The sequence below is a fragment of the Terrapene carolina genome, unplaced genomic scaffold (assembly GCF_002925995.2).
Source record: "Terrapene carolina triunguis isolate 2854851 unplaced genomic scaffold, T_m_triunguis-2.0 Scaffold95, whole genome shotgun sequence".
In the NCBI taxonomy this organism is placed as follows: Eukaryota; Metazoa; Chordata; order Testudines; family Emydidae; genus Terrapene; species Terrapene triunguis.
Genome location: NW_020664446.1, coordinates 47,381,755 through 47,397,437, shown reverse-complemented (window position 1 = coordinate 47,397,437; position 15,683 = coordinate 47,381,755). Strand labels below are relative to the sequence as shown.

Below are 15,683 nucleotides of genomic sequence, written 5' to 3'. Positions count from 1 at the left end.
TTAGCCCTATTGGTTTCCTCTTTCCGTTCCTCATCCCCCAAACACACTTTCATGAGGTAGTAACCTATCCACCTCACTGCAAAAAAGTTGTCATAATATACATCAGCTGTCATATTTAAAAATAAAAATTATTTCTAGCCATCTTCCTTTCTGAAAGTATTCAAAATGTAAATTGAAGCTACATTCAAAGTTTGTTGTAACTTTTTCCTTATGTGAGCCTGGCTAGTTCAGTTGGTAGAGCCTCAGACTTTTAATCTGAGGGTCCCTGGTCAGGCAGAAGGACACTTTCCCCCTGTGATATCCCCCAAGAAGTTCAGAAGGCATCTCTTGAGGACTCTCCTTGACTTCAGTTTTGGGTGGAGGGATAGCTCAGTGGTTTGAGCATTGGCCTGCTAAACCCAGGGTTGTGAGTTCAATCCTTGAGGGGGCCATTTAGGGATCTGGGGCAAAAATCTGTCTGGTGATTGGTCCTGCTTTGAGCAAGGGGGTTGGACTAGATGACCTCCTGAGGTCCCTTCCACCCCTTGATATTCTATGAAAATCTTTGGTTAGTTTGTCCATCACTCTTTTTTTCTGTTTTTTTTTAATTAAGGGTTTTTTTTTTTTTTTTTTTTTTGTACTAAGCCATGTTTTTATTACGATGACCATCACTTCAGATACATCTATACTGCACACTCCTTTTGGCAGTGTGTAGCATGCACACACTAACCACCTCCTTAGCATGGGTATGAATAGCAGCGTAGAGGGTGAGGCACTACTTACATGAGTAGATTAAAGACACTCCTGAACCCTGTGGGTATGTACCTTACAGGGCTCTGGTCCAAGCAGTGCCTTCTCTGTCGACACTGCTGTTTTTAGCAGGGTAGTGTCTGGCTACCTTCCTGCTGCTGTAGTCTTTTCCCCACCTTAGTGAAAGACTGGTAGCTCCCCACCGCTGAGCCTTTCCCAGCCGCCTCCACCCACTGGAGCCTTTCACTAAGGTGTAGTTACGTGTTAGTGTGGATGCATCCCACTTTTCACTGTGGCTTGTAGCTACACATACCCTACATGCCGCCACAAGGTGTGCAGTATAGCCTTTTGAGTACTTCTGCAGGAAGAGGGGAAAGTATGCTGGGTTACCTTAATTGCCAGGAACTGGATGATAACAAGATACACCTCTACCCCTATATAACGCTGTCCTCGGGAGCCAAAAAATCTTACTGCGTTATAGGTGAAACCGCGTTATATCGCACTTGCTTTGATCCACCAGAGTGTGCAGCCCTCCCCCCCCCGGAGCACTGCTTTAACGCATTCTATCCGAATTCGTGTTATATCGGGGTAGAGGTGTATATTCTTGAACTGATCTACTATTAACTTCTGATTTACATTCTGTTTGATACCACAGATGGCTGCCATGATGTCACAAACAGTTACAACTTGCAGTGGAGAATAATCCACAGGAACAGATTAACTTGGAATGAGTCAGTTTTCAGACAGTTTGTGTTTGTGTGCTTTTCATGTGTGTAGAGATTAACAGAAATATAGCCAACAGTAAAAGCAGAACAGTGATTTCTGAAGGCTTTTCAGTGGCTGGCAGCAGCTTTAGAAATAGGTCTTTCAGATTGGGCTTGTCTACACTTGAAATGCTACAGCGGTATCATTGCAGATGCACTGCTATATTGCTTCAGTGTAGACATTACCTGTGCCAATGGAGGAGGGGTTCTCCCGTCAGCATAAGTAATCCACCTCCCAAGAGTTGGTAGGTAGGTCAGGGGAAGAACTCTATCTACCTAGTGTTGTTAAGCTGATCTAACCCTCAGTGTAGACTACGCTTCTCAGGGGTGTTGGTTTTTCACATACCGAGCGACGTAGTTAAGATGACTTAATTTTGTAGTGTAGACAGCCTGAAATTGGAGATGGATGGAGTTGACAGAGGCAGTATTCTGTTTCTGTTCTCAGTGGAGAAGTAATGCTATAGGAAATGGCTATAGTATTTGGAAATAGGATACCCTCAATTTTAATTGTCTCAAAGATAGTTATGAAAAATTGATTAAACATCTAAATGTACTAAATATTCATGAGTTTACCCTGGTAAGTATGTAAATAGAGAGTAATACAGAAATTAAGTCTGTTGTTAAATTGAAAGTAAAAAATCAGAGGTGTTTGGTACAATATATCAGTGAACAAGTAATAGGCATGCAGGTAAATGAGTCCTTAATATAGAGACTGGTGTGGCATGATATAGTTAAAATTGTTGTATCTATTTTATATCCGTGTAAGACCAGAATTATTTTGTGTTGATGCTCTTGGTGCTGAGGTGAGTTGTGTGGTGTTTTGAATAGCAGATCTGCTGAACCCCATCTTTCCTTGAAATGGTTATATCTATATTTTTAGATTCAATGATTTGTTCAAGTTCACTGGGATAATACAAGATATCTTTTATTTATATGGCTCTTATGCTGCACTTTTACCCATATTTCTTGTATGTCTACCTAGATATTAACTATAATTCTCTCTTACAAGCTCTAGATGGTTCAGTGTTCTCTAGCAGTTAAGATTTTAATAGGTGTTTTTGCAGAGTTTGTGGGGTATTTTCACTGTTATAGATGGCTAGATTTTTGTCATGTTTGAAACTATATTTCAGGGTAGTATGTGTGACCAGAAAATTAGATCTAAGGGCAGTCCCCAAAAAGTAGGTCACACCACCCTTAGCTTTTTATGTGATCTCTCCAGCAGATATGATTGAGTTCCTACAGTGATAAATGGTATCGATAAGAAAAATGATAATATTTTCATTGGTATTTTTTTGTAATGGTGTGTGCCCCTGACAGGGTCAGTGCATGAGTGGGACTTTGTGGAACTTGTGAAATGTAACTTCGTCTTCTTCTTTTTTGTTTTGTTTTGTTTTTGTTTTTGTTTTTTCCTACCTGCCCCCCCCCTTTTTTTTCTTTTTCTTTTCCTGATGTCTTTCAGCTGCATCAAAGCCTTCTCAGTTCAATTTGAAATTTGGCTATTTGATGCTTGCATGCTTTATCATTTGGATCTGAATTGAAGGTGATGTCTTAGTTGGAGTTGTTTATGAAATTCTCAGCTTTTTAGTTTTGAATGAGCTGATTGCAGATCTTCAGTTGGAAGGGTGGAGTCAAGGTGCATCAGCTTCTGCTCTCGCCATTTTTCTTCTTCTGCGTCTAAGAAAATACTCATTGCATTTTAATTAACAAATATTTTTATTAAATTTTGAGGGAATTTAAACTAAGCTGCTAAGAGTGCTACATTAATGTTGAATACAGCGGAAAAATGAAATAGCTATGCCTACAACTGGCAGTAAAAACACACTAGTAAACAGGATTACCCATAAATCTAGCAGTGTGGAATAAAGTAAATTAGATTCAGCTGAAATCAGCTTCCATTTGAGAAGCTGGCTTTCTTCTCATCTCCTACATGAGAGCAATGCACCAATATCAACTATTAAACACAAATTCCTTTTAATAATTTTAGGGTCTGAAGCACACAAGCTGGACAAGCCTAAAGACCATCTGATTTGTCCTTAAATTGACTTGGATAAAGATATTGTGGGAAAATCCAAGGATGGACACCTTTATCACATGATGGAATATGTAAATGTTCCTCAAATGCTGGGACTTTTTAGTATTGGTTTCTGCAGGGGAATAGAGTTCAGTAGATGCTGCACTCTTTTGTAGCTGTGGAAGCAATATCATGTAATGTTGAGATCCAACGCTTGTCCTCAGTACCCATAGTCAGCTGCAGCCCCTCCCCCCCCATTCACTGATCCCTCTCTGTAGGTCTGGAAGCAGATCTGAAGATGCAAGTAAACACTTTAAAAAAAAAAAAAAAAAAAAAAAAAAAAAAAAGAAAAGTCTATTCTTTGCCCACACCTCTGATCTAAACAAAAATGTCAGTTTTGTAACTGGTAGACTTTCCAGATGACTCTGGATTACATGAATTTTTCATGTCCTGACTGAGGACCAGTGGTAGCTATGTGGGTAAACTTTACACTACACCTCTACCCCTATATAACGCTGTCCTCGGGAGCCAAAAAATCTTACCGTGTTATCGGTAAAACCGCGTTATATTAAACTTGCTTTGATCTGCCAAAGTGCGCAGCCCCGCCCCCCCGGAGCACTACTTTACTGCGTTATATCCGAATTCGTGTTATATCAGGTCACGTTATATCGGGGTAGAGGTGTACCTGCTTGCATCACAATTGGCTAAATATGTTGCTCTCAGTCCCTATTTTTTTATACCTAATTATCCCGTTAATGGAATGAAACAAAAGCTTTTTTTCTCCTTTAACTAGATATGTCTTTTGACTCTTATGCATGGGCTAGGTTCCTTCGCTGGTGTCTGAGAACTCTAGTTAAATTTTCATGCTAGAGCAGTGTCAAAAAACACTAGTAGAATAGGGGCCAGTGATAATTATAAGATTGGATTTTTTTTTTTTTTATTATTAGCTAGAATTCTTGCCACTTTCGCTAATACCAAGAGGAGGAGACTGGAAGAGCTTGGCTCATTTAATTTGTGCCCCCTCCCTCCCCCCCCAAAAGGCTATGGTTGGATAGAATTACTCCTCCATATGTTATGGGGTAAATACCAGGGAGGGTTAAGGGTTATTTTAAGCTAAAGGACATTGATGGCACAAGAACAAATGGATACCAAGTTTCCAAGGACAAAATCAAGCTGGAAATTAGAAGGTTTCTAACTAGCAGTATGGTGAGGCTCTGGAACAGCCTCCCAATAGGAGTTGTGGGACAAACAACTTAATTAGTTTTAAAGGAGAACTTGACATATTTGAGTGTGATTTTTCTTTCTTTTTTTTTTTTTTTACAATAGGGTTGCTTGTGATGTTAGGGGGCTGGACTCAACAGCGCTGGGGCTCACTTTTGGTTCATGTCTTATGTTACTAAAAGCTAATTCGTCAGTGTTTCAGCTGGACAATTGCAGGGTTCATGAAGGGATCACCTCACTCCCCCAAAATGTGTGTGTGTGTGTGTATATATATATTTAATTTCCTTCCTCTGAAGCATCAGAGATGGCCATGGCTAGAGAGAGGGCATTGGGCGGCTAGGGCTCTGAGGTGGCACTGAGCATTTTCTCTCTGAGGTGATTGGTTGGCTGGTTCTTACTCAGAGGCTCAGAGTCTAATGGATGGCCATATGTTGAGTCAGGAAGGAATTTTGCCATAGGTCAGACTGGCAGTAACCTCAGGGTTTTTCATCTTCCTTTGCAATGTGTGGGTGCAGGTCACTTGCCAGGATTGTGTGGGTACATCTCACTTAATCATTTCCTTGCCATTGGAGGGTCCTCAGGCACTGGTGCACCTCAGTCCCTACTGTTTTCTGTCTGTGGCATGTAGTAGTCTAGTCTCCTGTGGGCTGTAATACTTAAGTCTAATTTCGGTTACTGGGTTTAGTGTGCAGGTGCTGGGTTGTGTTGGTCACCTGTGGTATACAGGAAGTCAGACTAGATGAACTGGTGGTCCCTTCTGGCCTTAAACTCTGACCATAAAGTTAAGAAAAACATTGGCTGAGACTTTATCTTGCTCTTTCCCATCTTAATTCCAACATAATTTTAGCAGATTTCAGGCTAGAATTATGAACTAGGGTTTTAGACCATCTAGCTAATATGATGCTGGTTACTGCAGAATGAAAATTACACTTTGATGCTTGGTTCTTGTTTTCATCTGGCCCTTCAAAATCCCTTTTTAAAAATAAAAAGTTGTCTGAAAACAACTATTGAGTTTGAACTCTTCCTTACACTGTTCAAATGTCTTAATCAACCACCATAAATCATGCACTGATTTATTGAATGTGAAAATCCATTTTTCTCTTACTTGCTAAGACCAGAGTTCAATTTTGTATTTTCCCAGCAAGAGGATCCCAGCAGCTGGTTTAGATTGTATGGGGTTATCCTGTCTTTGCCTTGTTTTTTATCATGAAGATTTAATTAATATAAATCAAAGAACTTTGTGGCATTACACAAAGAACTTGGTGCTTTATTCAATTGAAGTTTGAAGATCATTTCTTCCAGGATCTGTGTCTTCAAGAAATTCTGCATAATGTAGTCTTTGCTTATACCAGACAATTTCAGAGGACTTCTAGAGGGGTACAGTAGAATCTCAGAGTTATGAACACCTCGGGAATGGAGGTTGTTCATATCTCTGAAATGTTTGTAACTCTGAACAAACATTATAGTTGTTCTTACAAAAGCTCACAACTGAACATTGACTTGATACAGCTTTGAAATTTTACTATGCAGAAGAAAAATTCTGCTTTCCCTTTATTTTTTAGCAGTTTATGTTTAACATAATACTGTACTGTACTTGCTTTATTTTTTGTCTTGGCTGCTTCTGATTCTAAATGAGGTTGATGGATCACTTCATAACTCTGGTGTTTGTAACTCTGAGGTTCTACTGTAATTTGCGATTTATCTAAGGCAATTTTAAATCTAAGCTCCAGACATGAACCTCTGAAGAATAACTCAAATGAAAAGGCAATATTTAATGGCCCAGTATAGTACTCTTTCCCACTCAGGCTGCTCTTGATACTTTTGAAATCAGTGAAGAGTAAGGTTTAAATTGAATGTATGGCTCTAGTTCTGGATTACTATAAAGGGAGACCTCTGCAATCCGGTAGTAGCTGTATGCAATGAACGACTTTGGACTGTTCCAAGTACTTCAGATGAGATGCATGCATGCTTGAGATGCACTGCCCAACTGGACAATCCCCAAAGTTATTCATCCATAGTATTCTAGATGGAGAAGATCTACTATGATCTCATTCACAGAGAAAAGATTTTTTTCTTTGAGTCATGGTCCCTATGTATATTCCATTAGTGGATGCATGTGTATGTGGTGCGCTGGAGTCGGGAAGTGTTTCTTAGCAGTGTCTGACCCGCCCACGCTTACTGTGTCTCCTTGTGCTCCTGGCTGAAGGTATAAGAGGTAGTGAGGGTTGACGCCTCTCCAGTTTCTTCTCACCTCTCCATGGCCTGAGTCAGAACACCCTGATTCTTCACGCTCTTGGTTTTCTAAGAGAATGATTCACTTCTGCTTTGTGGTAAATAGTTGTAAATAGTTTTTATAGTGTTAGTGTAGTTCTTCTTTCCCCTGGTTGGGGACTGCTTCCCCCCCACCTGGGGACTATGCCCCAGTTTCCGGGATTCAAAAACGGTTTCCAGCCCGCGCTCCTTCTCTGTGAGCAATGGGCACCAGCGGTGCCTCTATTGCCTCGGTGAGGCACACATCCTGACTCACTGTGCCATTTGAAAATCCTTCCTGCCCCAGACCTGGGAATCTTGCAAGCTCCACCTTCATAAATATCTGATGGAGGAAGGAATGAGACCCAAGATATACTTGGGTCTGGGCCCAGGAAACTCCTGTGTGGCCATCACCAGTGGTGAGCGCCCCTTCGAGCACTCCGCATGCCCCGGAACTGGTGATACTGAAGATCAAGGAGAAGTCCCAGCATCAGAGCAAAAAAACACTCTTATGGGCACAAGAGCAGATTCCCCAAGCCGTGCCAGGTCAAGTGAGATGTCCAGCATGGATCCGGCTGGATCAGTGCCCAAGATTGCCTGCATGAAGGGTAAGGCCAGGCACAAATGGGATCTGATGGTGACCTCTGCACCCAAGCATTCGGAACAGTCACCAGCACATAACACGAGTGGAAGCTACATGATGCCATGCTCCTGTACCTCTTTATGAAGTGGGGCACCCTCCCTCCCCGATGGGACCTCTTTGCTACTCATGAGAACCTCAATTGCTCTAAGGGAGGACTCTCGGGGCAATGCTCTCCTCTTCCCCTGGACAGGGAACCTCTGCTACGCCTCCCCCCATTCCCTTGCTGCCACAGGTGCTACACAAGATTAACCAGGAGAGAGCCACCGTCATACTCATAGCCCGTTCTGGCACCATCAGTTCCGGTTCACGACCTCCTCAGACTCTGCCTGCACACCACTCTGCTTCTGCACACTCCCGGATCTGCTCTCACAAGATTGGGAGGGGCTTTGTCATCCCAATCCAGGCCCTCTTCATCTCACAGCCTGGTATTTGGTTGGGCGTTGGGGGTGCTCTACTCTGGTTCGACAAATCCTTACCTAAAGCAGGAGAGAATCCACCAGATCCTGCTACTGAACTAAATGGAGACACTTCATAGCATGGGCCCACCGCCACTCACTGAACATGGAGTCTATTCCAGTCGTCCTCAACTGCCTTCTCACCCTCAAGATGTTGGCCTGACCCTCAATTCTATTCTAATGCATCTGGCAGCACTCAGTGCCTTTCTGTCTCCCATGGACCTCTGTGTTGATGCACCCCACCACTATCTGCTTGATGAAAGATTTACTCAACACTTTTCCACCAGTACTGAAGCCCACACCACCATGGGATCTTAATCTCGTTCTCTCCACCCTAATGAAGCCACTCTTTGAGCAACATGCTCACTCTCTCCCACCTCTTGATGAAAGCAACTTTCTTGATAGCCATTATCTTGACCAGACGAATCAGTGAATTTTCAGCCATGATGGCAGACTCTCCCCATACACGATGCTCGACAAGCACAAGATATCCTTATGGCTGAACCCTAAATTCTTCCCAAGAGTGGTGTCTGAGTTCCATCTAAATCAGTGCATACAGCTGCTAGTTTTCTGCCTCAAACCACACCCTTCCCTTACTGACAAAGCTTTGTGCTCCCTTGATGTCCATTGTGTACTGGCATTCCACAGGACTCGACCCTTTCACGCATCACCAAAGCTATTTGTGGCCATAGCTGAAAAGTCCAGTGGTGAAGCCCCCTCGTCCCAACGAATCTCCAAATGGGTCTCTGGGTGCATCTGCGAATGCTAAAACCAATGCATCATACCTCCATCTGCTAAAATCACAGTGCACTCAACACAAGCCTGTGATGATTTCGGTCACAGAGACCCCCTTGGGACTGTCACCTGATGTGCTGAAATTACCTCTGAGCCCATTTTCCCTGATGGCTTGGGACTCCAGAACCCTGCATTTTTGAGCCAGACAATGCTAGTCTGCTGCAACACAGACCCAGATCTGAACCACGCCCCCAAAGCTGCAGGCTTTAACAGGTAACCTGCTGAGTTGTTTTAAATCTCCAGCAGCCAGATATCCAGTTCCCAATGGGATCCAAACAACTAATAAATCCATTTTACTCTGTATAAAGCTTATTCAGGGTAAACTCATGAATTGTCCGCCCTCCATACCACTGATAGAGAGATATGCACCGCTGTGTGCTCCCCCAGGTATTAATCACTTACTCTGGGTTTGTTAATAAACAAAAGTGATTTTATTAAGTATAAAAAGTAGGATTTAAGTGGCTTCAAGTAATGCCAGACAGAACAAAGTAAGTTACCAAGCAAATTAAAACAAAACCCGCAAGTCTAAGACTAATAAATTTAGAAAGTAATTACAGATAAAATCTCACCCTCAGAGATGTTCCAATAAGTTTCTTTCACAGACTAGACTCCTTCCTAGTCTGGGCCCAATCCTTTCCCCCTGGTACAGAGCCATTTCCAACCAATTGTCCTGGTTAATGGGAGCCATCAAGATTCTAAACCACCATTAATGGCCCACACTTTGCATAGTTACAATAGGACTTCAGAGTAATACTTCATATTTCTAGCTTCAGATACAAGAATGATACATTCATACAGATAGGATGAACACACTCAGTAGATACATTACAAGAGACCTTTTGCATAAAGCATATTCCAGTTACATTATATTTACACTCATAAGCATATTTCCTTAAACATATGGAGTGCAACATCATAGAGCCCAAGCCACCACATTGGCCTCACTGGACTCCACATGTCCACGACACACTACGCCATCGCACAAGCAGCAGCAACGAACACTGCTGTGGGTCAGGCCATACTGCAGGCATTGGCATCCGTGCACCCACCTCCATGCTGATAACTGTTCACGAGTCACCCATGTGTGGAATACACATAGGGACCATCACTCAAGAGGAGGAGGTTACTTACCTGTAACTGGAGGTTCTTTGAGATGCATGGTCCCTATCTGTATTCCATTAACTGCCCTCCATCCCCTCTGCTTCGGACTGGATTCCATTATGGTAAGAGGGAGACTGGAGAGGCATTGACCCACACTACCTCTTATACACTCAGCGCTGGAAGAACGAGGAGACACACGTGTGGGTCAAAGGACTCTGCTAAGAAACACTTCCGGACTCAGGCACATGTCAGATAGGGACCACACATCTCAAAGAACCTCCAGTGATAGGTAGGTAACCTCCTCATCTGTACTGTATGTGATTCCATTAATGCAAAGCTGAAATTAAGTACTTATTCTAAAAAAAAAAACCCTGCAAAAAACCCAACGCAGTCACTGATGTCACCAAAAAAACCCATCTTATATTTCTCAGCTACCTCTTCCTCATGCTTGAATCCAAACATTGTACAGAAGGTATTGACTCTCAATCACATTTCTGCTTCACCTCTCCATCCATCATTTTCCTTGTTATTCGTCAAAATGCAACTAACATGGCTTTAATTTAGGCAACCAGCAAGAATTCTAATAGCTGTTTAAAAAAGCCTCTTTTAAACTGCAATCCTGTTATTTCATTGATATCCACAATCAGTGAATTTGGAGATTGACTGTAATTTAGCACAGCTCACTGTGCTCAGAAGTAGATTTGTATTTGATGCACTATTTACCATGCATATTTTTTTCAAACATGGCTTCTCATTAAGACTTTCCAGTTCAAAAATGGGGTGTTAAGTTACACCTAGTTACCCATGTCCAATATCCAAGGAGAATGGAGTAGAAACATCTGGAGTAAAGATCTGTGGTATGTTGGGATGGAATGTCTAGGAGCTGGGGGAGGTCAGGGCGGTGGTGGAGGAGGAAGAAAAGTGGGTTGTGGTCCTGGGAGTAATATTCATCATCTTACCATTGAATCTGGCTGTCAAGTCTGGTGTAGACAAGGCCTTATCTAACTGCAATAGCTTATGCTTCAGCTGTTTGTATTGAACTGATTGAAACAAATGATTCAGTGCATCTATGCTATATATGTGCTAGTATGGAGGTTATGCAAAATTTAAAGTTATTTAGCCAGTCATAAACAGATTCTACTCCTATGCCATGTGGATGAACAACTTGCCCTTTTGTTTGGGTCTTAATACCCAGAGATTTTAAATTTCTGGCATAGTACAGCTTGCTTTGCCATATATTATAAAGATACAAGAAATAACCATGAAGTTCCATCAAAGCTTGCATTACTGTAGTGATGGTCTTTTTCTGTTGATCTGTTACCTCTTTTTGATAGGGTGGGCACAAAATAGGTGCATGGTCCATGGATACCATCTCCCTGCTGTTCAAAACCCTCTATCACTTGCCCCCTTGGCCACAAACCCCTGTAGTGCTTGAAATATGGTCATGCCTGCCTCCAGCAAAACTGCGTCCACAGTAGACTTATTAGCATTGAGGCATACTTTGCAGTCAGTGGAACTAACTTCTCCAATTTAATTGGCACGCCCTCTCGGTGAACTGTGATTTCATAATGGTGTTACAAAGTTAGAGTTCTTTCATCATTTAGGGATTCTCTAGCCACTGCTGTTGATTCCATGTCTCAATCAACTGTCCCACCAATCCATGCTTAAGAGTTCTTTACCATGACAAATTAGCAGGGGTGTCCCAGCATGCATTGCTGGGACACCCTCCTGGTTGTCGTCGTCTTTTTTGTTTGTTTGTTTGAGTGAGAGGGTGAAGAACTTTCAAAACTTTGAGCAGAAATTAGCTGTCTGTGCAAAGAATGAGCTCCTACCATTTGGATTAGCATTCATCTGAGCAATATGTTGTAGAAATGGCTGAGCTTCCTGGGGAGTTCCAGGAAAATGAATTTGGACTTTCCATAACTCTCTTCATAGTGTAGAATCTGTCTCAAAACCACCCACGAACCATTGTTTCAAGGAGCTGGGTTGGCAGTTGCAGAATAGTTCCCCTAAGAGCACCACACCTGCCACACGTCCACATGTAACCCTATGGTAAAACTACACCTGAAACATGTACCATTGCTACTAGTGCAGTTCCTTTAATTGGCAATATTACAGTCATCTCTTAAAGAGGCAGGTTCTAAGAAATAGATCCATCTGTAAAGGGTCATTTTAGCCATCCTGAGTTAAAGCAGTGCCATTATACATTGCCCAAAGCTTCCTTCAAACTGCCTTAAAATCTTTATATTTTTTTAAAGCTAGTAGAGTGCTGTTTCTAGGTTGTTCACCCTTTTAATTGTGTATATATGAGATTATTGCTTTGTTTTATATACAGCTTGTCAGATTTTAAAAACTGTTTATTTTTCCTTAGGTTGGTGTTTGGGATGTTGTACCCTGCTTATTATTCTTACAAAGCTGTGAAGACAAAAAATGTGAAGGAATATGTAAGTCCCACTTCTGTCTTGTTTGTCCAATGAAACATAATGCTTCGGTTGAAACTTAGTGGATGTAAATTTCACCAAGTTATTCAGTGTAACATATAGTCACATGAAAGCGTGACACGACTTTAATATATCTTCATAAATATTAGGTACAAAAATTATGACTGTAACATCATATAATATGCTTATGAATGCTTAGCTAATTTAGAAATGAAGTTAAGGTTTCCATATAAATCACACAGCTTAACACACAAAATTATGGTATATGAAGAACAACATAAAATATGTTCTCATAATATGTACCATAGTCAAGCCAGGTCCCTGGTTTCGCCAACTTAGTTACATGACGTGTTTCTGAGTAGTCTCATTGACACTTTTAGGTGTAGTTGTGTGGAAAGTTATTCATGTACATAAGTGTTTGCAGGATTGGGGCCTGATGTTGTTGTAAGATGCTTAGTTTTTGAGTTTCCTGACTAAGGCTATCTACATGACCGCAGTAAGTCGACCTAAGTTACGCTACTCCAGCTACGTAAATAACATAGCTGAAGTCGACGTAGCTTATGTCAATTTACTTGGTGTCTACACTGTACTGGGTTGATGGAAGATGCTCTCCCGTTGACTAACCTTACTCTTCTTGTTTGCGGTGGAGTACTGGGGTCGACCGGAGAGCAATTTGCGGTCGATTTGGCAGGTCTTCACTAGACCTGCTAAATCGACCACGGTGCATTGATCGCCGGAGTGTTGATCTGGCGGTAGTGTGGATGTAACCTTTGTGATCTTAACTATGCTGCCTTAATGAAACATTAAGTATTGTTAGCATCTAACTTCCTTTGTTTTGTAGGGGGAGAGGTTGGTGCTACTTAAGTTTTCAAGTAGAACTATGCTTTACTGCCTTACTCAACAAATCTTTCCCTTTGGTATAGTCAGTCATGTCATGTCTTCTGACTTCCATGAGGTTTTTATAGCTTTTCCCTAATGTTAGCACTTCTGAAACAAAACAGTCAAGACTGAGCAGATTTCTACTCCATTTTATGTCAGCATAATTGTTTTTGCTCCACAACTGCCTGTGCTGTGAAAACCTTGTGAAGACAAAGGGGTTGCAAATATCAAAGGCTTTCATTAGCCCCGCAGAAATATTACTATTTGTATTATGCATAAAATATAAGATTTGCTACCAATCATTTTAGGTGTCCTTAATAGTTAGTTAAGAAAACAATTATAGTAATGACAGTTATTACAGTTTTTTTAGTCAATATAATTCTATAATGGCCAGGAAAAATAAAACTAAGTCTCCCTCCTGCAGATCTCCCTTTTCCCAAAAGTATAGCTGGGGTTTGCAACAAATAATCAGTGGTGTCTCAGGCAGTTTCTAGGCCAACTAGTATTTCAAAACCAACGCCTTACATTCCACCCAGAAACTGGACAGCAGGCAATGCAGATCATAGGTCATGGATTTAACACTACACTGCAATAGTCCAGTCTCAGTGACAAAAGCATGAATGACAATAGCAAGGTCTGCATGCAAAGAAATAATTGCATCTTTCTGGTCTTGAATGGACAAAGGGTGTGCTAGGCATTGCTGCTAGCTAATCAAGTAGCATTTGGGAGTCTTAAGACTCCATCACCTATGAACTCAGAAAATGAAAGATGGAACCACTAAGGATGTAAATAGCGTATAAAACACCTAACTGTGTAACCTATTAAAATTCTATCAGTTAAACATTTAACCGGGGAACTAAGGGTGCGGAAGGTGCTGCAGCACACCCACATTTTACGCGCAGCCTTGCTGCCGGCCTCCTAGGTGCGGGGCGACAGCGGAACTGAAACCGATAAGCATCAAGCTTATTGGTTAACCAGTTAAACTTTTACATCCCTAGGAACCACACCATCCAAGGTGCAGATATTCTCTGTCAAGCTGTCAGACACTGGCTCCAGAGAGTGACTAGCAACCTCAGGACACATTGTTAAGAAGCAGAGCACAAACCTTAAATTTGGTTGAGAGTTGTATACTTCTGTTTCACCAACCAATTATCAAGACATGAGAGGTAATTCTTTCATGCTGTTCAGCACTGATAAGGCCTTAGCTGGAGTATTATGTCCAGTTCTGGGCAGCACACCTGGGGAAAGGAGTGGAACATATTGGAAGAAGTCCAGAAAAGAGCAGTTAAAATGATTAAAGGTCTAGAAAACATGATCCATGATGAAAGATTGAAAAAACTTGAGTTTGTTTACTCTGGAGAAGAGAGATTGGGGTGGGGGGGAGGATATAAGTTGTCAAGTGTTTGAAAGGTTGTTATAAAGAAGAGGGGGATAAACTGCTCTCTTATCCACTGAGGACAGGATGAGAAGTGATGGGCTTAAATTGCAGCAAGGGAGATTTAGGAAGCTTTTTCTTAATGTCTAACTCAGGGATCGGCAACCTTTGGCACATGGCCTGCCAGGGTAAGCCCCCCGGCAGGCAGGCTGGGCCGGTTTGTTTACCTGCTGCATCTTCAGGTTTGGCCGATCGCAGCTCCCACTGGCCGCGGTTTGCCGATCTAGGCCAATGGGGGCTGCAGGAAGTGGCACGGGCCCAGGGATGTGCTAGTCGCCGCTTCCCGCAGCCCCCATTGGCCTGGAGCGGCGAACCGCGGCCAGTGGGAGCTGCAATCAGCCGAACCTGCGGATGCGGCAGGTAAACAAAGTGGCCCGGCCCGCCAGGGGGCTTACCCTGGCGGGCTGCATGCCAAAGGTTGCCGATCCCTGGTCTAACTTAACTGTAAGGGCAGATAAGCAATGGAACAAATTACCTAGGGAAGTTGTGGGATCTCTGTCTAACCTCTTCTTAAAAACCTCTAATGACAAACACCTGTAGGGAATGGTCTAGGTAATACTTAATCCTCCCTCAGTGCAGGGGACCAGCCTAGATGACTTATTGAGGTCCCTTCTAGTTCAAATTTCTATGATTCTGTGAAAATAGTCCAATGATGCTTTTTAGTCATGTTTCAAAGTAGAAGTATACGTTAAAGTGACACCAACTTCAAAACTTAATTTTTAAGGAATTTTTAGTGTTTTAAACTAGGGCTGTCGATTAATCACAGGTAACTCACACGATTAACTCAAAAATTAATCATGATTAAGTGCAGTTTTAATCACACTGTTAAACAATACAATACCAATTGAAATTGATTAAATATTTTTGGATGGTTTTTCTACATTTTCAAATAGATTGATTTAAATTACAACACAATACAAAATTTACAGTGCTCACTTGATATTTTTATTACAAATATT

The 15,683-nt window shown here is 41.9% G+C and overlaps 1 protein-coding gene across 2 annotated transcripts in view; it reads left to right on the top strand.

Moving 5' to 3' along the window:
• The window catches only part of REEP3 (receptor accessory protein 3), a 72,313-nt gene that overhangs the window by 17,554 nt on the left and 39,076 nt on the right, over nt 1-15,683 (top strand). The window contains exon 2 of one of the 2 annotated variants that reach the window (XM_024209271.2): nt 12,341-12,413. The exons of the other annotated variant lie outside the window; for it this stretch is intronic. Within the exon in view, the coding sequence (XP_024065039.1) occupies nt 12,341-12,413 (73 nt within the window). The remainder of the gene's footprint in view (nt 1-12,340; nt 12,414-15,683) is intronic. 2 annotated transcript variants of the gene reach the window in all.